Consider the following 20915-nt stretch of genomic DNA (forward strand, 5'->3'; position numbering starts at 1 on the left):
CAAGGCCAAAGTCTCTAACTAGTAATGATGCTCATTTTGATGTAGTCATGGTTCGTATTTAACCGGAATTTTGTAAAATATATACTTGTTGGCACGATTTTGACTTAAATCAATCACGTGTTCTTGCATTTCTCACGTTCGAAATTTTTTCTTCCATGTACTTATTTTTTTTATCTTTTTTTTATTTTTAACATCATTTCATTAGTTGGGCAACTATTGGGTATAAATCATAAAGCTCAATGGGGAAAACAAGTTATAAGAACATCTATGTTGATAGATTTCAAGATAACCACTTAGGGCCTATCCAATGGTTGCTATCAAATTTTCAAAATTTTCCTGATGTAAATTAAAATTAGTTTGAATTTTATTCCAATGGTTCCATCCTTTTTCCCACAAAATAGAACATTTCAAGTATATTCTATTATTAATAGTTGTTATTAATTCTAATAATGCTATGTATTTTAAAAACTTATAAATTTCACTCATTATAATTTATATTTCAACAAAATCTTTATTTTATACATATTTAGTTTCTAAAAGAATAGACATTGATTTATATGAACATGTAATTGTATTAATGAAAATATTATTAATTTTAATAAAGTAAAGAAATATTTAATCTTTAAATATAAAATAAAATTATATACAATTTTAAGGGCAACCTATAAATAAAAAGTTCAATAGTAAAAATGAGGTTGTGAATAGTATTCTTTCGAATTTGAAGAGAAACTATTCATATTCTGATTTTTTTTTGTTTTCTCAAAATGATGTATTATTGGAGAAATTCACAACAACGTTTTATTTGAAAAAATCTCAAAAATGGTGAGACTCATATATCATGTATTTTCTAATGATTGATAGAATTTTTACCATTAAAATTTAATAACACAATCATATTTCTTTAAAAAAAATTATATTTTAATATTGAAAAACTCATTTAGAGAAACTATCTTAATAGATTTCTAAGGGATAAAACAAATTAAAATATTAAAAGTGAAGAAAGAAAAAAGAGGTGAGTCTGTCCTAGTAGAGATTTTAATTTTCTTTAAGATATTGGTTTTACTTTTCAATTTACTACTTGGTAATGTTTATTTATTTATAAAATGAATTGTCAATTTACTTTTCTTTTCTATTCAATAACACTTTTACTAATTTTCTTCACGAAGATCATGTACTTCGATTGCATAGTAATAGAAGTGTTGTTATAATAAAAAAGGGCTTATTTGTTGAATAACCATATTCACAATGAAAATTAAGAAAATGACAATGATTTTGACATTATTAAGAAACTAACATTTATGATACAATTTATCCAGTTATACCTCTTTCGTTAACAATTACCCGGTGAATGTATTATATATTGATGACGTAACTGAGAAAAGATATGGACAAAAGGGAACCGAAAACTTTTCATATGAAAGAAAAAGTAGACATCCACGTGACAAGTTTATTGACCACATATATATACATCCAATGTTTTATTCTATATGACCACGCAAACTACACCTATAATCCCTATATACTAAACACTAACCCAACCCTAACCCCAACTCATAAATACTAAACCCTAAACCTTAATCACTAAATCCTAAACCCAAATATAAACTATAATACATCCACAAAAAATGTTTATTGACCACATAAATATACACTGAATGTTCTATTCTAAATCGTCGAAGTAGTATAGAAATCAAACCACACCCAGAATCCCTAAACATTAAAACCCAACCTCAACTCTTAAATAATAAACCCTAAATCCTAATCACTAAACCCTAAATACTAAATCATAAATCTTAATTACTAAACTCTAAACCCCAATATAACTTTAAAATCAATTATAAAACTAAACCCAAATAGAATGGAACAAAATAAATAGTATATTATATATTGGTGAAAGTATGAAATATCTATGATTACATTAAAAAAAGTTAATGATGATCCTAACTTCAACATCCACCTTCCAAATACTAAACCCTAAACCTTAATTACTAAACCATATACCCAACTATAAACCTTAATTCAGATATAAAATTTGAACTCAAATAAAATAGAACAAATAATACATATCGGTGATCGAAACTATACTATATAAAAATAAAAATAGAATGTATCTGTGAAATCTATATTGCACAAAAAGATCAATGACAAAAGAATTAAAAATCGATGAAATCATAAGATATTCAGATTGACTGTATCGAAAGAGATTAACCGCATTAGAGAAAAAAGATGGAAGAGACAACATCATATGAATATCATCCCTTCACATCACATTATATTCTATATTATTTGATGTCATAGTAAATTCTATTCCATTTACGTTTACCTATATTATTTCTCTTTACAAAATCATATACAAATGCAAATAACAATTACGACATGTAACAAATGAAGATCTCATATTGCACAAAAAGATCAATGACAAAAGAATTAAAAATTGGCTAAATCATAAGATATTCAGATTGACTGTATCGAAAGAGATTAACCGCATTAGAGAAAAAAGATGGAAGAGACAACATCATATGAATACCATCCCGTTCACATCACATTATATTCTATGTTATTTGATGTCATAGGAAATTCTATTCCATTTACGTTTACCTATATTATTTCTCTTTACAAAATCATATACGAATGCAAATAACAATTACGACATGTAACAAATGAAGATCTCATATTCGTAGCTTATGAGAAGACAAAGGCAAATTAGAGCCTTGAAATTCGTTTATGCAATTTGTGCCATATTCCTTGCTCCAGTCAATTCCAACAGACAATCAACCGCACACGTCAGTCGCTGCACGCAACTTTGGAAGCTATCTTCTCATCAGCTTCCATGCTCCTGTTCCATTTCCTTGGGACTGTCGATTTCAGAATCTGAGAAGCCTCCTCCAGCTTTCTCAACTTCGGAGCCGTCGAAAGTGGTCTTCTTCTTCATCGAGAATGTAAACGGTGGTGATGAAGGTCTCGTAAATCTGAGATGGAACACATTCACTTTCACTAAATTATCAATTAAATATTTATCTAGAAAGTGGTGTGTGAATAATAAAGAACCACGAATTATTTACATTTATTTAGGGGAATTGGGGCCTATAGCCATGAAAAAAACGTTAATTAAAGGACTAGCGCTTTACCCTAACGGATCGATATACGCCGTGATATATACATAATATTACTGTAAGACCCTCTCTAATTTACCGGCTCACCTGCTATGAAAAAAAATTATAAATCATTTTCTTTTAACCCCCAAATAAAACGTGTCTCTTCCCTTTCCACACAACCTCCATTCTCACTTTCTTCATCTACGGTTCTTCCCCCTCCATACACTTCTTTCGCAAATCTCCTCCACCCGCTCGTCTCTATCTCCGTCGTTCTCGCTTCAGATCGTCTCCGTCTTCTATTTTGCTTCTTGGTGAATAGTGCACGCCCATACCCATTCCAATTCCAATCATCGATTCTTCTCAGATCTCTTTAGTTACGTTACGTTCTCAGGTTTTAACCTTCGATTCTCTTCATCTCCTGTAATTTTATTTCATATTTGCGCTATACTGAGAACTAGGGTACTCTTTTAGTAAATCTACAGTCTCGTTGCCGTTGCGAAGTTCTCTAATTGATTTAGGGGTTGGGTGATTTGGGGTTGGGGTTTCCCCAGCTGTTCTTAGTCTTTGTTAAATTTGAATTTTGTTTTCCTAGCGAATAGCATCTGCGATAGATAGGTTTGTCTGTGTTGACATAGTATGATATCTTTCGTTCCTATTCTATTTGATATGGTATAGGTTAGCATGCGTGTGAACATAGTACGAGATCATTCATTACTATTCTAGTCGACATGGTCTAGTATAACTGTATGTAAACATATTTTATTTGAGATAGAATTGAGTGGTTGCTACTGCAGTATTTTGTATTCCATTTAATTTATTTGCATTAAGTATTCTGTCCTAACCGTGTTTACCTCCTACCTTCATCCTTCAGATCTGGCATGGACGATTTAAACCTTGCGAGTAGATTGTTTGAGACAGGCTTTGAACCCACTGGAAACAAAAGTTTTAACAACTATTTCAACCTATGTCATCGCCATGCCCATCCGCACACGTGTGCTTCTACATAACACATTTATTCTGTTAGAGCACCTATTATATGTTTCTATTATATTTTGATCATGTAAAATGAAAAATCATCTTATTTGCATTCATGCTATAAATTGAAACGTTTAATATCACTTTATTTTGCTTCTGAATTCATACAAATTTAATACTTGCGTATTTTTATATATGAATTGGGGTTTATATTTTCGTGTAGGGTTTCGTGATGATTGGATAGGGTTTAGTTTCTGGAATATTGGGAAAGCATTACTTGTTTCTATTTTGTTTGGATATGGAATAGAACATTTCTGAACTTTCATATCATGTGTTCTAATTTTGGTGATATAGAATTGGCATATTACATAATATAATTTAATATAACATAATTTAATTTAATATTACATACCATTATGTATTTTTTAGATTTTGATATATGAGTTTAGAGTTTATATTTGGGTTAGGATTTAGTGATTAGATTTTAGGGTTTAGTTTTTATCTGATATAGAATAAAACTTAGATGATATGGAATATAACTCTCGATGCTTATGTATGTGATCAATAAAGTTATACGTGGATGGCTTTTTCTTCTTTCAAAAAATCACAAATACATACCTCCAGTATTATAAGACGTGGATTTAATTTCCCGAAGGTTTGGTTTGCCTATGTTTTGGGGTTTATATTTACTTAACTTGGGTTTAGTGTTTAATGTCAAGTGTTCTATTACCATCCCCATTAACTTTGTATTTCATGTTGCTCATGAGGACTGTAAATACATGTCTCCAGTATTATGGAAGGTGGATTGGGGTTTATGTTTCCCTAATTTGGGTTTAGTGTTTACTGTCAAGTATTCTATTATCATTCCATTAGCTTTGTATTTCATGTTGGTCAAACATGGATCGACTGTGTACATAGTACCATTTTAAATAGTACGGGTTAGATTGAATAGAAATATTCTCGTAATAAATTGTGCGACTGTGTAAGTAACTCTATAAGACTTATAATCATTAACTTACTCATTTATACTTTAGCATATGGAATAGTTCGCCGCTAAATAAAATAGTATACTTCAATTTTTTTTATTCGTAGTTGTTAAATGGAAATTAACTTTCTTTGTAGTCGTTAGAAATATAAGACGGTCTACTATCATTTTCTTTAGCTTAAACATTGATTGTGTCAATGGTTTCTATTTCTAAGTTGGGTTTAGTGATTTAGTTCATTAGTTTATATCTAAATTTTCAGTGTTGCTGTTCTTTCAATTGGAATTGGATTTACAGTGATACTATTCTACCCAAATTAGTATGGAACGCTTGTAATCGGTATAGAATATACGTTTCATTATCTTCTATTTCGCCGTTTCATTTCACGCGCTTTTAAAATTCGCTCACTATTACTATGGGTCACAAAATCACCACGTCGTTTTCTTTATGTGAAGAAACCGGATACCTGTTACTAACAAGGGTATAACCGGCTGGAATGATGGTAAAAAGACAGTCACTACATTCTGTCAAAATCATGTCTATTCTCTTGATTTTCTTTTTAAATATGGCTAGTAAGCCAATAAGCCCATTTATTTATGAGTTGTTTTAAAATTATTTGGTAGCAGGTTGCAGCGGTCATTTACGAGGGTAATAGTGTATTAATATATAAAATACATGTTGTATTGATGTATGGTAGGGCATTTAGCTATTGAGCTAAATATTGTTTTTTTCTTAGCCATACCACCTAATTTCCCATAAAAAAACACTTTTAAGCTATTAAAGTATATATCTGAAAAACGTTTTTTTTTTTAAAACTAATATCTTAGAAACTTAAGTGAGTTTGTATAAGCTAAATGATGCTCTAAGGCCTTTCCTTTGCAGCACGATCCGTGCAACTGATCCATTGCCATTCCTTAAAATATCGATTTAGAAATTATTTGGTTTTCTACATCACATAAGATAAAACATTTGTATGAAATGTATGAAAGTATTATCAGTTAAATAAAGCAAAAAGTATATAATAGACTGCATCAAACGCTTTTAGAAGAAAATCAACATGGAACTATGGAAGTTTTAGTCAAAGAATATTATATATACGCTTACAGTATTTTTGACGAGTATGTGTAAATTTTCCTATGTTTAGAACTTATCTCGATATAAACAATTTGTCTTTATAAGTTCTCAAAAAAAAAAAAAAACCTGGCTTTATATGGACCATTGAAATATGCACACATAGTTCTAAAAATTTTATATTTGAGATAACATGATTTTTATGTTAAAAATAGAGAGGTAACATAATTTCTAAATATTATTGAATATTTCGCTATATGAAATGCAAAGTACAAACAATGATGATGTATTCTTACAAGTATATATTTTCTAAACCTTTTAATTTTGGGAGTTTACCGCATTTCTTAATTATACCATATTTGACATGGATATTTAATCATTCATCAGCATGGGGTAATGTTGATAGAATGGTCGCATATATTGGTTTCAACGAGAAGGAAAGGTCTATATACACCAACAATCTATTCTATTAAAACAGCAGTGTGACCCATTGATAAAAAGTTATGTCCAACTTAAATTTTAATAATACATACCTTTTTAATATAACTGCAATGAAATATATATATATATTATGTAACCCCCCACTTAAAGTGCCTAATGATCGGCAACCACCACTTTTTGTAACTGTATCCATATATCTTATTTTTGTTATGTAACCACCATTATTTTTACTGTTCAAATCCCAACAATTTTTTCGATGATGTTCATGTATTTTATTTTTCCTAACATAATCCCAACTATTACTCGGATTCTTTATTTTAATTAATATTTTTTATTAAATATTTTTACTTTCACCCATAAATTTTTGAAAATTTATTGAAATTGTTTTTATTATAAAATTTTATAATATTAATTAAAATATAATAGATATATTTTAATATTTTTATAATTTCAATTTTAAATTTTTTATTAAACATTTTTACTTTTGTATATATATTGATTTAAAAAAAGAAAAAAAATTATCCTCCCGCAACCGCCCGCAACCGCAAACGGTAGCTGGAGCCAGCTTTTGAATTTATGAGATTCGGAGCGGGTTGAAGCGGTTTAGAGCGATTTGAGTGATTGTTGCAAACCGCCGACAACCGCTACCAACCGCAAAAGCAACATTTGCGGGTGGTAGCGGAAAAACCAGTCGCACAATTAATAGAATTTATGGTATATTTGTATTTTAATATTTTTACATAATTTAAATGAATATCGATATTTGAACTGAACCCGTAATGATCCAAACTAAATCCGAACTAAAATTTATAAATATCCAAATAGGTTTTAATCTCTCATCTAAAGACCAATATCTGAATAGTCGGAATCGAACCTGAACTCTTATCCCTACATGTAGTCTATAATATGAATATATGATCACAGATAAAAACACAAATATGATTACAAAAAAAATACATATATGATATAAAGAAAGACACAAATACATATGGAACTTGATTTATTTAATATACTTACAAAAATTATCTATTCTATTAAATTCATATCATACAAAAATATGATTCTACAAACACACAATCATATAAATTATATTAGACAAAAAAATTTAAAAACAAAACATATACCCGCCCTCTCGAGGGCGGGTCAATATCTAGTATTTCTTAAATCAAAATTATTTGTAGAAGCATTGTCAAGTGCATTTTGGAGTTTCATCCAAGAGATGATAGCCATAAAAAGTATGTCAAAGAGGGACATAACAGATTTCATCTGTTAGCCTACAAGACTTTCTTATGGAAAGCATGGTTACTCTCTACTCTTTCATCGAAATTATTTCCAACTTCCTGTATTTGGATCAATGGTTGTATTGAATTGTGTTTGTATCTTGTAAAATGCTTATGATATCAATATATTATTATTTTGTTGAAAAACAAAACTGTGGGATACCCAATTCCCCTATAATACAATGTTATAGGCTGAATCAATGTGGAAAGCATGTATTTAAAGACTGAAGCACATATTATATCATCTCAAGGTATGTACTTGGACATGCAAGAAACATATAGTTTGGAAATTAAATAATAAAACCCCTTTTGTAAAATACCCATTTATGATATAATTGAGTTAACTATAAATGTTAAAATATAATTGCTACATAGGTTAATAAATTTTATGTTAATAAAAATAGGTTAGTTTCAATTTATATCTGATTACATTTTGACATTAATATTTTATAGTTAAGCATAGTACTATTATAATTTTAACGTAGATATTCATTTAGTTCTGTTTATAATCATACAATAGGTTTAAGCCTGTTAAGAAAGTTAATTTTATAATTTTCAGAATAAGTTTTAATGGATCATGATTAAAATGAATTGAATTAGTAGTTACATAAGCTTAGGTCTAAAAACTAAAAAAATAATATGCCATTAATAAAAACTAAAATTTCTTTCGAGAAGTATGGACATTTTAGGTCAATTGAGTTTTTCATTAAAATAAAAAAAATAAGAATGATGGTGTTTTAATAGTGTAGATTTTGGAACTAACTTTTACGAGCGTAACCGGATGAGTAAAACTAAGTGTGTGCATAGAATTTTCACAAGCCTAATGGATTGGGTAAAAATCTAATCTGACGTGAAGTGAAGTAAATATTATATTTTATATGGAGAAAAGTCACCACATTTTACAAGTCCATAAGCCTAAGTAAAATGAAAGAGTTGTCTTTAAACAAGGAAAAATCATTAAGATTAATTTACGACTAAATTTAATCTATTTGGTAGCAAATAGTTTAAGCTAAGAAAACTTAATGACTAAGTTATCTTAGTGGTTAAGATAAATCAATTTGGTGACACATGGTAAAGCTAAGTACACTTGGTTAATAACCAAAGTAAACTTAGTGACAAATGGCTAAAGCTTATTAAACTTTTTGACAAATGTCCAAGTTACTTTATAAGTAGCTTTCAGCTTTGTGAAATTTTCATATATATATATACATATTTTTTTTTCTATTAAAAATATAACAATCTATATTCATACATAATAATCTTACAAAAGTTTCATCAATACCTCAAGTTTTTTAAAGTAAGTCTGAAAATATAGTGTGAATAATAAGTTCAGATGTTCTGTTTTTGGTGTAACAAAACAATTTCATGTGGTTTTTTCCTGAAACTCAAAAATCATACGAAAACCTTCTCACCTACGGACGATTTATTAAATTAAGGAAATAATCAAATATTGACTCCATGTATTCGTCTATTTTCTTATTTTTTCAAAAGTGCTGCCGCATAATACTTTTTCATCCCATTTTGTTTTTTGATTTCATTCAAGATTCTCACGTCTAACATATATCATCTACAAGCAGACATGGTGGCAACAACAATGTCTTTATCATTGACAGTGCTCTTCTTCTTCCTCCTCATATCAACAGTATCCAGGGCCCAAAGAAATGTATGGTGTGTGGCGAATTCTGATGCGACAGCTGAACAACTACAAGATACTATAGATTGGTGTTGCAGCGACTCAGGAGGTTTTCGCGATTGTACACCGATCCAACCAGGTGGAGTCTGCTACGAACCAAACACTCTCAGAGATCATGCGTCGTTTGTGATGAACTTGTATTACCAGAACGAAGGTTCCACCAAGGCGCAATGCGATTTCAGTGGTACCGGCACTGAAGTTCATGACGACCCAAGCCATGGCCCGTGTATTTTTGTGCATTATTAACAACATATATATATATGTATGCCGTGTCATGCTTACTATTTCGGGAGTTCAAGCTAATATTCTGATGATATAATATTTTATTTTATCTATACTATTAAAGCAGAATCCCTATTAGGATTCTGCCCTTAGTTTTTCAAGTTATTTACAAATGTATGCCACTCCCTTATTTAGATTTTTTCTAATTATTTTTGCCTCATTTAACATCAAATGAAAAAAGAAACAAAATCAGTTATGCTATAATTCTGAGGACATTTAGGCATACGTTGGATATTTACTTCCTTAAAAAAATGCTATATTCACTAACCATAATAAATTTACATACTAATCTATTTAATTAAGGCCTATTATTATTGAAACGATTTCATTAGACCGTTTAACCAAAAAAATCCAACCAAAATGCCTCCGTTAACTTATCTAACGAGTTTAAGGCCCAATCTTATTTTTTTAAACAAAAATATATTTTATAATACTGATTTTATCATCTAACCTATAATTTATTTTCTATCGTTTATTTCAAATTGTTAAATACAAATAAACAATTATGTAAATATTTATATTATATAGTACCTTAACATAAAATCATTTATTATGTCATTTTGTCCATAATATTGATATAGCAATTATAAGTGTAAGAATATTTTAAAATTATTATAAAATTAAATTTAAATATAAAATAAAAATACAAATTATAATAGGTTATTAATAAAAAATAAACTAATATTATCATATCAATAAACTAATATTGTCACAGCAAAATCATAATTGGTTAATAACAAGTTGTTGGGTTTTTACCAAGGTTTTCAATCAGATTTTAATAAAAGATTTTTTCATTGAATCCGAACAAGATTATATACATGGTTTCATCTTGATCGGTTCAACCACTGATTTGGATCAGATATGAAAATAGTACTTGAACCTCAAACATTATAATAAATTAACATTAAATTATTTATTTTCTAATAAAATGTTGACATAAAAAACTGGTGTGCTTTCAAAAATATTATTAGCTTCTAAATCTAATAAAGATAAAAAAAAATATTTGTATATTGATGGTTAGAACTATAATACAAATATATGACAAGAAAAACTCATTTTCAGTGTAAAATCGACAATTCACATCATTACTCTATATATATATACACTATTAAATCACACATATCATCTTTAAATCTATTTCGAAAAATACCATATTTTGAAAAAAATGAAAATGATAAAAGTTTAAAATTTTTTATTGTTAAGATATGAAAAGAAGATAATATTAATTTTTTAATTAATTTCAGTAAATGAAAAACAAAATCCGCGCTTTTCAAAGCGCGGGTCAAAACCTAGTTTAAATTAATATATAAAATATAGTTTTATAAATGTCAAAATTATTTAATAAAATTATAATTAACATAAAAGTAAAATATATTATGTATTATTTTCATGAGGAGATACAACTGTATGTTATATCAAAACAATATTCTTAAACTGAATTTTTGTGATATTGAAGTTGCTTATTACTAATATGTAGTTATAATGGGAAATAGCTCGTGACCCAACCACAAAGTTTGGTGTCCTAACTCTCTCTGTTTTTGTAGTGCTAACATCGGAAACATGTTAACCATGAAAAGAGCTTTTTGTTTGTTAAACAACGTAATCCAGTTTAAAATCGAACAAATGAGGTTGCTTTCCATAGCTTCTTAACCAGTCAAAAGAGTTTATATGAGTTATGAGTTTATATTTATATAAACACTAATTTGTCAAAGAACACCCGTAACACAATCAATATTAGAAACCAGTTCATGACAATGAACAAAGCTATTTATTTCGTCCCTTCATATTTTCCTTGGATCAAGATCTTCATGAATAGCCTACGCAGCAGACTAAAACGGCTTAGCTGCATCATTCATTTTTGGTGATTCGCTAGTGGATGCGGGAAATAACAATTACTTGCAAACGTTGTCTATAGTCAATAGTCCTCCTAATGGCATCAATTTCAAACCACCCCGTGGGAATCCAACCGGCCGATTTACTAACGGCCGTACCATAGCTGACATCGTTGGTAATTTAGTTAAAACATTCATACAATATAAAGGGTAATTCTCTCAAAAATTCATTTTAAGTTTTTGTCACAAAAATAGCATTCAAGAAAAAATAACCAAAATAGTCCTTTTTTATTTTGAAAATTTTAATATTTATTTTTTATTTTAAAAAAATTAAAATTCTATCCCCAAAACCTTACCCATTAACTCTAAACTATAAGTTTAGATTAGTTAACCTAGGGTAAAAATATATTTGTATCTTTTAATAAAATTTATTTTAGTCATTTACTTCATTGAAAACTATTTTTGTGACAAAAACTTAAAAATGTCTATTTTAAGAAATTTCTCAAATATAAATTAATATCGATTTTATTGTAATGATTATGCTAATGTTTATTTTTAATATATCTTGTTGTCTACAAGAGAAAAGGTAGGGCAGCCAAATTATGCAGTTCCATATCTAGTACAAATGCAAATGGTGAAGCACTAGTAAAATGGTGGCAATTACGCATCTGGTGGTGGCGGAATTCTCAATCCTGCTGGAAGTGTATTTGTTAGTGTTTTGTGCTTTCCTGCACATTTTATGTGACGTATATTTCGTATAGCAAAGGTTCACGTTAAAAAAAAAATTAAAATATTTTTTTATAGATTTGTTAAATAGTTGTTTTTACCTTAATTGCTTGATCATGTACCCAAATGTGCATTAGACTGTTTTATATAATTAACGTTTCAAAATGACGATTGTATAGGTGAATCTGCTAGGAATGGATGTACAAGTTGATTACTTTACCATTACAAGAAAGCAGTTCGATAAACTTTTAGGTGAAGAAAAGGCCAGAGATCACATCAAAAATTAATCAATATTCTCCCTAGTTATTGGCTCAAATAATTTTCTCATCGACTATCTAGTCCCATTTGTTGCGGTACAAGCAAGATTAACACAAACTCCTAAAATTTTTGTTGAGGACATGTTAGTCATCTCCGTGACCAACTCAAGGCAGGGCCGGGCCTGGATACAAGCCCATCAAGCATTTGCTTGAGGGCCGATCAGTATAAAATAATTTATGGGGCCAATTTTCTTAAAGATTAGGTAGCAGAGATGGTTAAAGAAGCTGTTATTTGGGTTTCCTTTGCTGGGCGTCCTGGGTTCGAGGGATGGGTAGAGCAGTTCTGGGTCAAATTTTTTTTTCTCGCTTCTAACCTGTCAAATGTCAGGCACGGCCCTGACTCAAGGTATGCTGGAAAAATTATGAACACTATGTTCTACTGATCGCTGTTAATTAAAATAGTTTTGTGGGATGAAACGTTAGAGATTATATGGTCGTAAATTTGTGGTGGGTAATGTGGCTCGAATCGGGTGTTTACCGTACCAAAGATCAACCAATCACCTTAAGGATAAGCAGTGTGTTGATTTGACAAACAAGCTGACTCTCCAGTACAATGCTCGTCTCAAAGATCTCTTGCTGGTGGAATTGAAAGATAAGTCTAAAAGACGCACACTTCGTTTACGCCAGCGTCTATCATGGACCTCATTGTCAACTACAAAGAATATGGTAAAGAATATATAATATCGGCCCATTGGTTTTAAAAAACATCTAATGAGCACTTACATATTTGGGTTTATATTAGGGTCATGAATTTTAGCCTGTGAGTAGGTTGAGCTTTGACTAGGGAATTTTAGTTTAAAAGTTTTTACACTAGTAAGGAAAATGTTCTCGAAAAAATTGTGATTTTGTGCGAGTTTCATTGATCAATGTGAAAATGATGTATAGGGTTTAGGACGGCGAGAGAGGCGTGCTGTGGGACGGAAGGGAGATTGGCGGGGATATTGCCATGTGGACCAACGTCATGTCTTTGCAAGGACCGGTCAAAGCTTGTAGTTTTGGGACCCGTACCAGCCTAGTGAAGCTGTTAATCTTCTCATTGCTGACAAATCACTGTACGGTGACACTCCAAATTCGTCTCCCTTTAATCTCATCCACCTTCGTAACCTTTGAGAAAAAAAAAATTAATGTAATTTTTTTTCCAACATCGTGATATTCATCTTTCTTTTTGTTCCTTTTTGGTTATATATTTATGGGGTTATATTACATTTAAAATTACAATACATTTGTTCATGTTTTGCTGTTTTAATTTTTAAGCCGTTTTTCAAATAAAAATGTTTTGCTGTTTTTTAAAACAAATAGCTATTGTAGATATGGAGTATAACTCATGTGGTTTAGTTTAATTTTTTTTTTAGTTTAATTTTATGTACCAATATCTGCTATGATGGACACTACTATTACACTTGTCGAAATGATATATTTGAACTTTAGCCCTTGCGTATAGCGGATGTAATCTTGTTCCAGTTTTTAATAATGAATCTATATTGAGTAACTCTGAGTTTCTATGTAATCTTGTCTAAATGATAAATCTGTGTTTCTTTCTTTTTTTTCAGTCAAGAAAAAAAAAGAAACTCCGATTATTAAAGAAAGAAAGAACAAAGGGAATAGTCAATTGTAGACTTGTTTATAGTTTGGTAACTGGGGTAAAAAAACATTGGGTGGGCTGTCAAGCGATCGTAGATAAAACTAAATTTCGATGCACATACAGAGAGGAACATGGAGGAAAAAGACAAGAAGAAGAGAGATGGAATAAGGGAGAGTGTGTCAGAAGTATGATCTGAAAGGACCGGTCCGAACCAGGATACGGACAACGAAAGGACGGCTGCAATAAAAATAAGACACATCGTCTGCCCATATGGCACACCACACCTCTCTGCTCTCTCTTCTCTCTTCTCTCTCTCTTCATTGTTTAGGGTGTGAAAGCGACTAGAGAGAGAGAGAAATAAGTCGTTGATTTGGATGGTGGTTCATGTGTGGGTCATATCATCTTCCTCCGGCTGCGCGTGCTTATCCACCCCTTTCGACCCGACCCGACAGCTTCACTCTTGTCTCTTTGACCGTTTTCTTTTGACGTTTTTCTATACGTATTTCTGTAAGATTGTTTTGTAACTCTATTGCCCTTTTATATACACATACACGGACCAGACCAGTATTAAAACTTTACTTTAAAGAAAACGTCGGATTTGTCAGTTGTCTTTATCACATTTTATGTTTTGTAGGGTATTTTTTGACGTTAACCTGCAAAGTTCGTTATTTTCATGGAAAGTTACAAATAATTAACGAGTATTATGATGATAATAATTTAATAGAGAAGGAAAAAAGAAGATGAGAAGTGGACGAGAAATGCGGAGAGAGACAGAATGATGGGAAGGGTTGGGACAAGGCGTGAAGATTTATCATCACACATTTTCCTCTGATTGCGGTCTCCCGAATCCGATTCCTTCTATAATATTTTATTTATGTTATTTTGTGGTTGGCATATAAATGGTGAAAATCTTATTTACCTATATACTCAATTCAATTTGAGTGATAGGCTTTTTAATTTAGAAGAAAATGCAATACTAATTTGTCACACTTCCAAGATGATATTTGTCGTAGTCTTGTTTTCTTTAGAAAAGGTTATGTTTGTTTACGCACCATGTATTAACTTTAGATCTCATACTCATGTCTTCTGCATAGATTTGGTCACGATGTAGGAGGATTTTAATGTGGTCCTCTTGAGGCCATCTCCAACCCAACTCCAAAACACTATTTTAGTGTGATTTTGACACAAAAACCTTCTCCAACCCAACACTAAAAATCACACCATTTTAGTGCAACACTATAATTTCACACCAAATTTGGTGTGACACTATTCACCACACTAAAACACTATTCACCCCACTAAAACACTATTCACTTAATTTATTAATAAAATAGACAATTAAATAAATGAAAAATAAAACTATAAATACATATAATATTATAAAATAGCTTTTAGTGTGAAATTTGGTGTTATGGTTGGAGAAGAACTTTTTTTTAGTGCTAAAATTACACTAAAATAGTGTGGTTTTGACACTATAATAGTGTTATGGGTTGGAGATGCTCTGAACAATCAAGCTCCAATACAAACGGTTAGTCGAGTAACATAGATTCTGATTCGCTGTCAAATCAAGAAACATTTTTTTTTTTTTTTGTAAACTAAGAAACATCATAAGTTTACAGCGTGATTTACATTAAACAATTTTAAACCAAAAACTGTTTCAAAATTTATATAATTGATAATTTTGTTAGACTTATAATACGACATTACTGAAAAAACATGAAAGCAGGGTCCACTGCCATTGCCTATGTTGATTGGAAATCCCGCAAACGTTTGTGATAAACTTCGAATAAATAAGCGAGTTTCACCTGTCTAATTAATTCGAATAACAGTTTTAGTAAGAAAAAAAGTTCAATAAAGAATAATCTCCATGTAAACAAACAAAATGTTTTGGGTACACTACTACTAGAATATTGTTTTTTCTTAGACAGCGAACAATGAAACAGGATCAAACTTTTGGACTTTAATCTCGAAAGCTGCGTGATACAACAAAAAATAATAATTTAATTCGTCTCATATTAAAGTATACAATAAATCCAGTTATCCATTTTTCAAGTTAAAATCCAACGAAAATTATAGAAAACGTGTCACTTGTTTCCAACTTTCTGGAACATGAATTCAGCTCTTTTTATATTGTCGAATAAATAACATTAGTGAAGATGACATTCGCTTATATGTTTCAAACGTTTACCGAAATTGTTACTATTTGTAATACGGAAAAATCAAATATCGAAAAACTAGATTGCTTGGTGTATTATTTATTTTCTAATAATCGAGCATAATACAAAATAGTAATTAAAATTTCAAATAATTGAAATAATAATAATTGTAGAATTACTGAGAACTGGCCGTACATTGATAAGCTCAATAGTCTTCCTACCTATGTGTTGCCTACTGCGACCTAACACCACCTCTCTCTATGCATTATCTCCGTATCATTGTTTTCTCTTGTTTTTATTCCACATGCATTTGTTTTTCACAAGAGGTAAATTGTGTCATTATTATTAGTTTTCTGTTGATTTTAAAACTTGAAAACATAAAGGCAGCGCCATGAATCCGTGGCTAAACATTCGCATTATTAGACAAACAAGTACAATAATTGTTTCTCTCTGTATGTTAAAAATGATTTATAAGATTGGTAAGAGCATCTACAACCCCACTTTATTTTTACTCTAAAATTAACTAAAAAATGAGTATAAAATAAAAAATATTCTAATTATACTCAATTTTTCACTTTACAATAAAATTTACTCCATAAATAAAATTATTTATTTTTTGTTTATTTATTATTTCATACGGAGTAAGACATAAAGTAGAGTTAGAGTATTTTAATTTATTTTTGAAAAAAATATATTTTACATTGGAGATACTGTAAGGATATCTCCAACAATGACACCAAATTTAGTGTTGAAATTACACCAAATTTGATGCTTTGGTGTTAATTTATTTTTGTCATCTCCAACAACAACACCAAATCTTACACCAAAAGCAATATTATATATTATTTGATGTTTTTATTTTTAAAACTTTTATATTTTTATTATTTGTAATTAATAAATAATAATTATGTTACATCTAGATTATATTTATATTTTGTTATTTTTAAGTGATAAATAGTAATAATTATTTACTAATTTATGAATATAATAAATAAAATTAAAAATAAAAAAATAATTAATTATATGAAAATAAATTAAAAATACAAATAATATAATATTATTTATGTTTAATTACAAATTTTATTGTAATTGATATATATTATTAAATGAAACATATTAAAATGTATTTTAGAAATTTTGTGTGATGAATATTATTACACCAAATGTGAAAATTAATTTAAAGTAAAAATAATACAATATATTTATGTTTAACTACAAACTAGATTTTGATCCGCCCTTTCAAAGGGCGGGTATATATTTTGTTTTAATTTCTTTTTTTTCAGAAATTTAATTTAATATTTATATTTTTTTTTGTAATCATATTTGTATTTTTTCTTTGTATTCATATTTGTGTATAAATTTAAAATATCTTTTATAAAATAATAATAATTTAAAAGTTAACCAGACATACACTCGTTTCTTTGTAATCATATGTCCATATATATGTTTCTTTGTAATCATATTTGTCTATTCTGGATCTTGATCCGCAGGTTTTATGTTAATTTGTATTTTTTTTGTTTTTTCTGTAAATATGTAAAATTTTCTGACCCGTCTTTTTAAAATACGGATATATTTTTGGACCATGACCCATTGATATATGTTGTGTTCAAGTTAAATAGATCAAGTTTCATAACTATACACTCGTGTCATATGTATTTCGAAAATTATTTTAAAAATTTATTCATAAAGTTTGTAACATATTATATTTTTATTAGGTTTTATATTATTATACCAGTTATAGTTGCCCACATTTTATTACTAAACTTAAGCAGGTGTTTCGTAAAAATATATATAACTATACACGGAGTAGATATTACCACTTTAATTACATCTTCGTATATAACTGCTTGTTGTGTTAAGTTGTAACTAATACATTTGAATGGTCAAGACTAATAGAAAAAGGAAAAATAATTAGATTCAGTTAAAAACTTAAAGTGGATCCCGATTTTTGTGGACTTCGAAGTGGTGGTTACAAAGATTATTTAAAATGCAGTTAGGAAACATAAAATTTATATTTCGTGTATATATAGTTGAAGAAAATAACTGGACTGAACTAATATCAATAGGGCATGTTTATGTTTTAATAGTATTGATTTGATAGTAATTAAGCTATATTTTTAAATGAAATATATTAAAATATGTATTATAAATATTTAGTGTGATAAATAGTGGTGTAACACTATTCACATTATACCAAATTTGGTGGGATGGTGTCAAATTTAATATCTTGTTAAAGATAAAATTTTATTAAATTTGGTGTCTTGGTGTCTTGTTGGAAATGGTCTAAGAAATAAGAATACTATAGAAAATAAAATATTATATTAAAATATATCATGATGTTTTCTAGATAATATAGGTAGTCAGTAAATTCCTAGAACGAGAACTGTGAATGAATAATGATCACTTCAACGAATATAAAACTAATCTGATTTCATATACTGCAACCTCAGATATGTCAATGAAAACGTTTAGTGTGCCACACTATTCACTTAATCAATACTACTGTTCCCAATAGTCAAATATTGCGACGATATTTTCATGGCGGCAGTTTAGGTGCAATGTTTTCGTACGTGTTTTCGAATTTACCTTAAAAAGTTCTATAACTAAACTGTAACTCAAATGTTAAACTAAGCTATTAAATTTCAAAACCTCTAGTAAGCTAATACTATCACTAGAAACATTTTAAGGTTGTAGAAATTAGAATGTAAAGATGTGAGATTTTTTGTTTTTTTATTCATGTCATTGTTTGAAAGAAGAGCCACCTATGTAATGAAGTGAGCCGACTCCTAGTGAGGAAACAGAGCCATCACTGTTCATAACAATCAATAGCCGACTCAACTATTCCAAGAAAACCCCATAAAAAGACAAATTTTAAAGACAAGAGAGAGAGAGAGAGAGAGAGAGAGAGAGAGAGAGAGAGAGAGAGAGAGAGAGAGAGCGAGCGTGGCCCAAATCAACCCAACAGCCTCTGTCAAAAAAAGCCTGACTTTCTTCTCCATACCCCATTCTCTCTATCTGCGCATGTTTCCTCCATATAAAGTTCCAACCTTTGAGCCCAAAACACACAAACAAGAAAAGCTTCTTCCTTCCACACACCATGATGATGTCTGACTCCGGCGAACCACGACAGATAGCGATGAGACCTCACGGCGTGATAACAGGGCTTCCTCCGACCGCCAACGAGCAGCAAGAGCAGCTCCCTTGTCCTCGCTGCAACTCGTCCAACACTAAGTTCTGTTACTACAACAACTACAACTTCTCTCAGCCTCGTCACTTCTGCAAATCCTGTCGCCGTTACTGGACTCACGGCGGAACTCTCCGCGACATTCCCGTCGGCGGCGGTACTCGCAAATCCGCGAAACGCTCCCGCACTTGCTCCTCCTCCTCCTCCGGAACCAGAACCACCAGCGTTCCGTTGCCAGCGACACCTGTTCTCTTCCCTCACTCGTCGACCTCTAACGGCGTCAGCCACACCGTAACGGCTCCGCTCGAGAACGACGGAAAGGGAAACGCTTTGTCTCTCTCCGGCAACTTCACCTCTCTGCTGAACCAGAACAACGCCGGGTCGAGTTTTGATGACGTCAGCTTCGCACTCGGAAGAGCGGTGTGGCCGTTTCCGACCGTGGGGGATTCCGCGACGACCAATGTCCCGGGGGTTGCGGTGCCGTACACGTGGCAGTTCGAGGGTTTAGAGAGCAGCAACGCCGGTGAGTACTTTGCGTGGCCGGATCTCTCCATCACAACACCTGGGAACTCCCTCAAATGAAGAGAAAGTCTTTTTCATAAAGCTTCCGTCTTTACCAGAGGGTTTCCATTTTCTATTGGCTTTGTCAGTCTTCTAGTGTGTCTGGTCTTTTTAGAATTTGTGTCATGAAACTAGAAAAGCGAGAAAGTTTGTGGCTTTTTTTTTAAGGATCTTTTACCTTGTTACTTTCTACCCTGTTATTACAGTTCTTGCACATGTGGTTTAGAATTAAAATGAGGTTAGAACAAGTCTTGTTCTAATCATATAAGGATTAGGTCTTGTTTCACGAATGACCACGATCTGAACAATATATTACTAATATATTACTTCTGGACTAGACTGGTCTCCAAGGGAGAACTTGTGTGTTGTTCACTTGGGAGAATTTGTTTTATAGTGTCTGTTGGATCAAGACTCAGGATCTGCTCAGCAGAGTATAGTCCCATCTATAATCTGGTTACTGTGGAGGCATGTGACATATAAAGCGTTAGCAGTTAAAGCAAATATTCTACACCGGATAATCAATGTAGATCCCATGTCGACTTTGTGTGGAAACTATTTGGAATATGCTGCTGCTCTACAAGATTTTCATATCTTTTAGTTTCCTTGAAGGACAAGTTTCGAACTGTTTTTTTTTTTCAGTGCATCACAACAGTAATGGATCAATCTTAATAGACTTCTACCAATCTGGCTACTGTGGTCTCTGGAGGCTATAAATAATCGAAAATGACTTATTTTTT

At 30.7% G+C, this 20915-nt stretch overlaps 2 protein-coding genes and 1 pseudogene across 3 annotated transcripts; all 3 read left to right on the forward strand.

The window, feature by feature from the left end:
• The first annotated feature begins 9059 nt into the window (after positions 1-9059).
• Positions 9060-9870, forward strand: LOC103840951 (major pollen allergen Ole e 10). Of its 2 annotated transcripts, none has more exons than XM_009117467.3 (2): positions 9060-9142; positions 9423-9870. In XM_009117467.3, the coding sequence occupies exon 2, from the start codon at positions 9425-9427 to the stop codon at positions 9782-9784; it is 360 nt and encodes a 119-aa protein (XP_009115715.1). In that variant the 5' UTR covers positions 9060-9142; positions 9423-9424; the 3' UTR covers positions 9785-9870. The 2 variants fall into 2 exon arrangements, with proteins under 2 accessions (XP_009115715.1, XP_009115714.1); XM_009117466.3 differs by having other exon boundaries at positions 9086-9142; positions 9389-9870.
• Positions 9871-11568: 1698 nt separating this feature from the next.
• LOC103840953 lies at positions 11569-15697 on the forward strand (annotated as a pseudogene).
• Positions 15698-19402: 3705 nt separating this feature from the next.
• Positions 19403-20426, forward strand: LOC103840954 (dof zinc finger protein DOF3.4). Its single transcript, XM_009117468.3, has one exon. It carries the CDS (start codon positions 19531-19533, stop codon positions 20197-20199), a length of 669 nt encoding a protein of 222 aa, XP_009115716.1. The 5' UTR covers positions 19403-19530; the 3' UTR covers positions 20200-20426.
• Positions 20427-20915: the final 489 nt, after the last annotated feature.

The sequence above is a fragment of the Brassica rapa genome, chromosome A09 (assembly GCF_000309985.2).
Source record: "Brassica rapa cultivar Chiifu-401-42 chromosome A09, CAAS_Brap_v3.01, whole genome shotgun sequence".
Taxonomy (NCBI): Eukaryota; Viridiplantae; Streptophyta; class Magnoliopsida; order Brassicales; family Brassicaceae; genus Brassica; species Brassica rapa.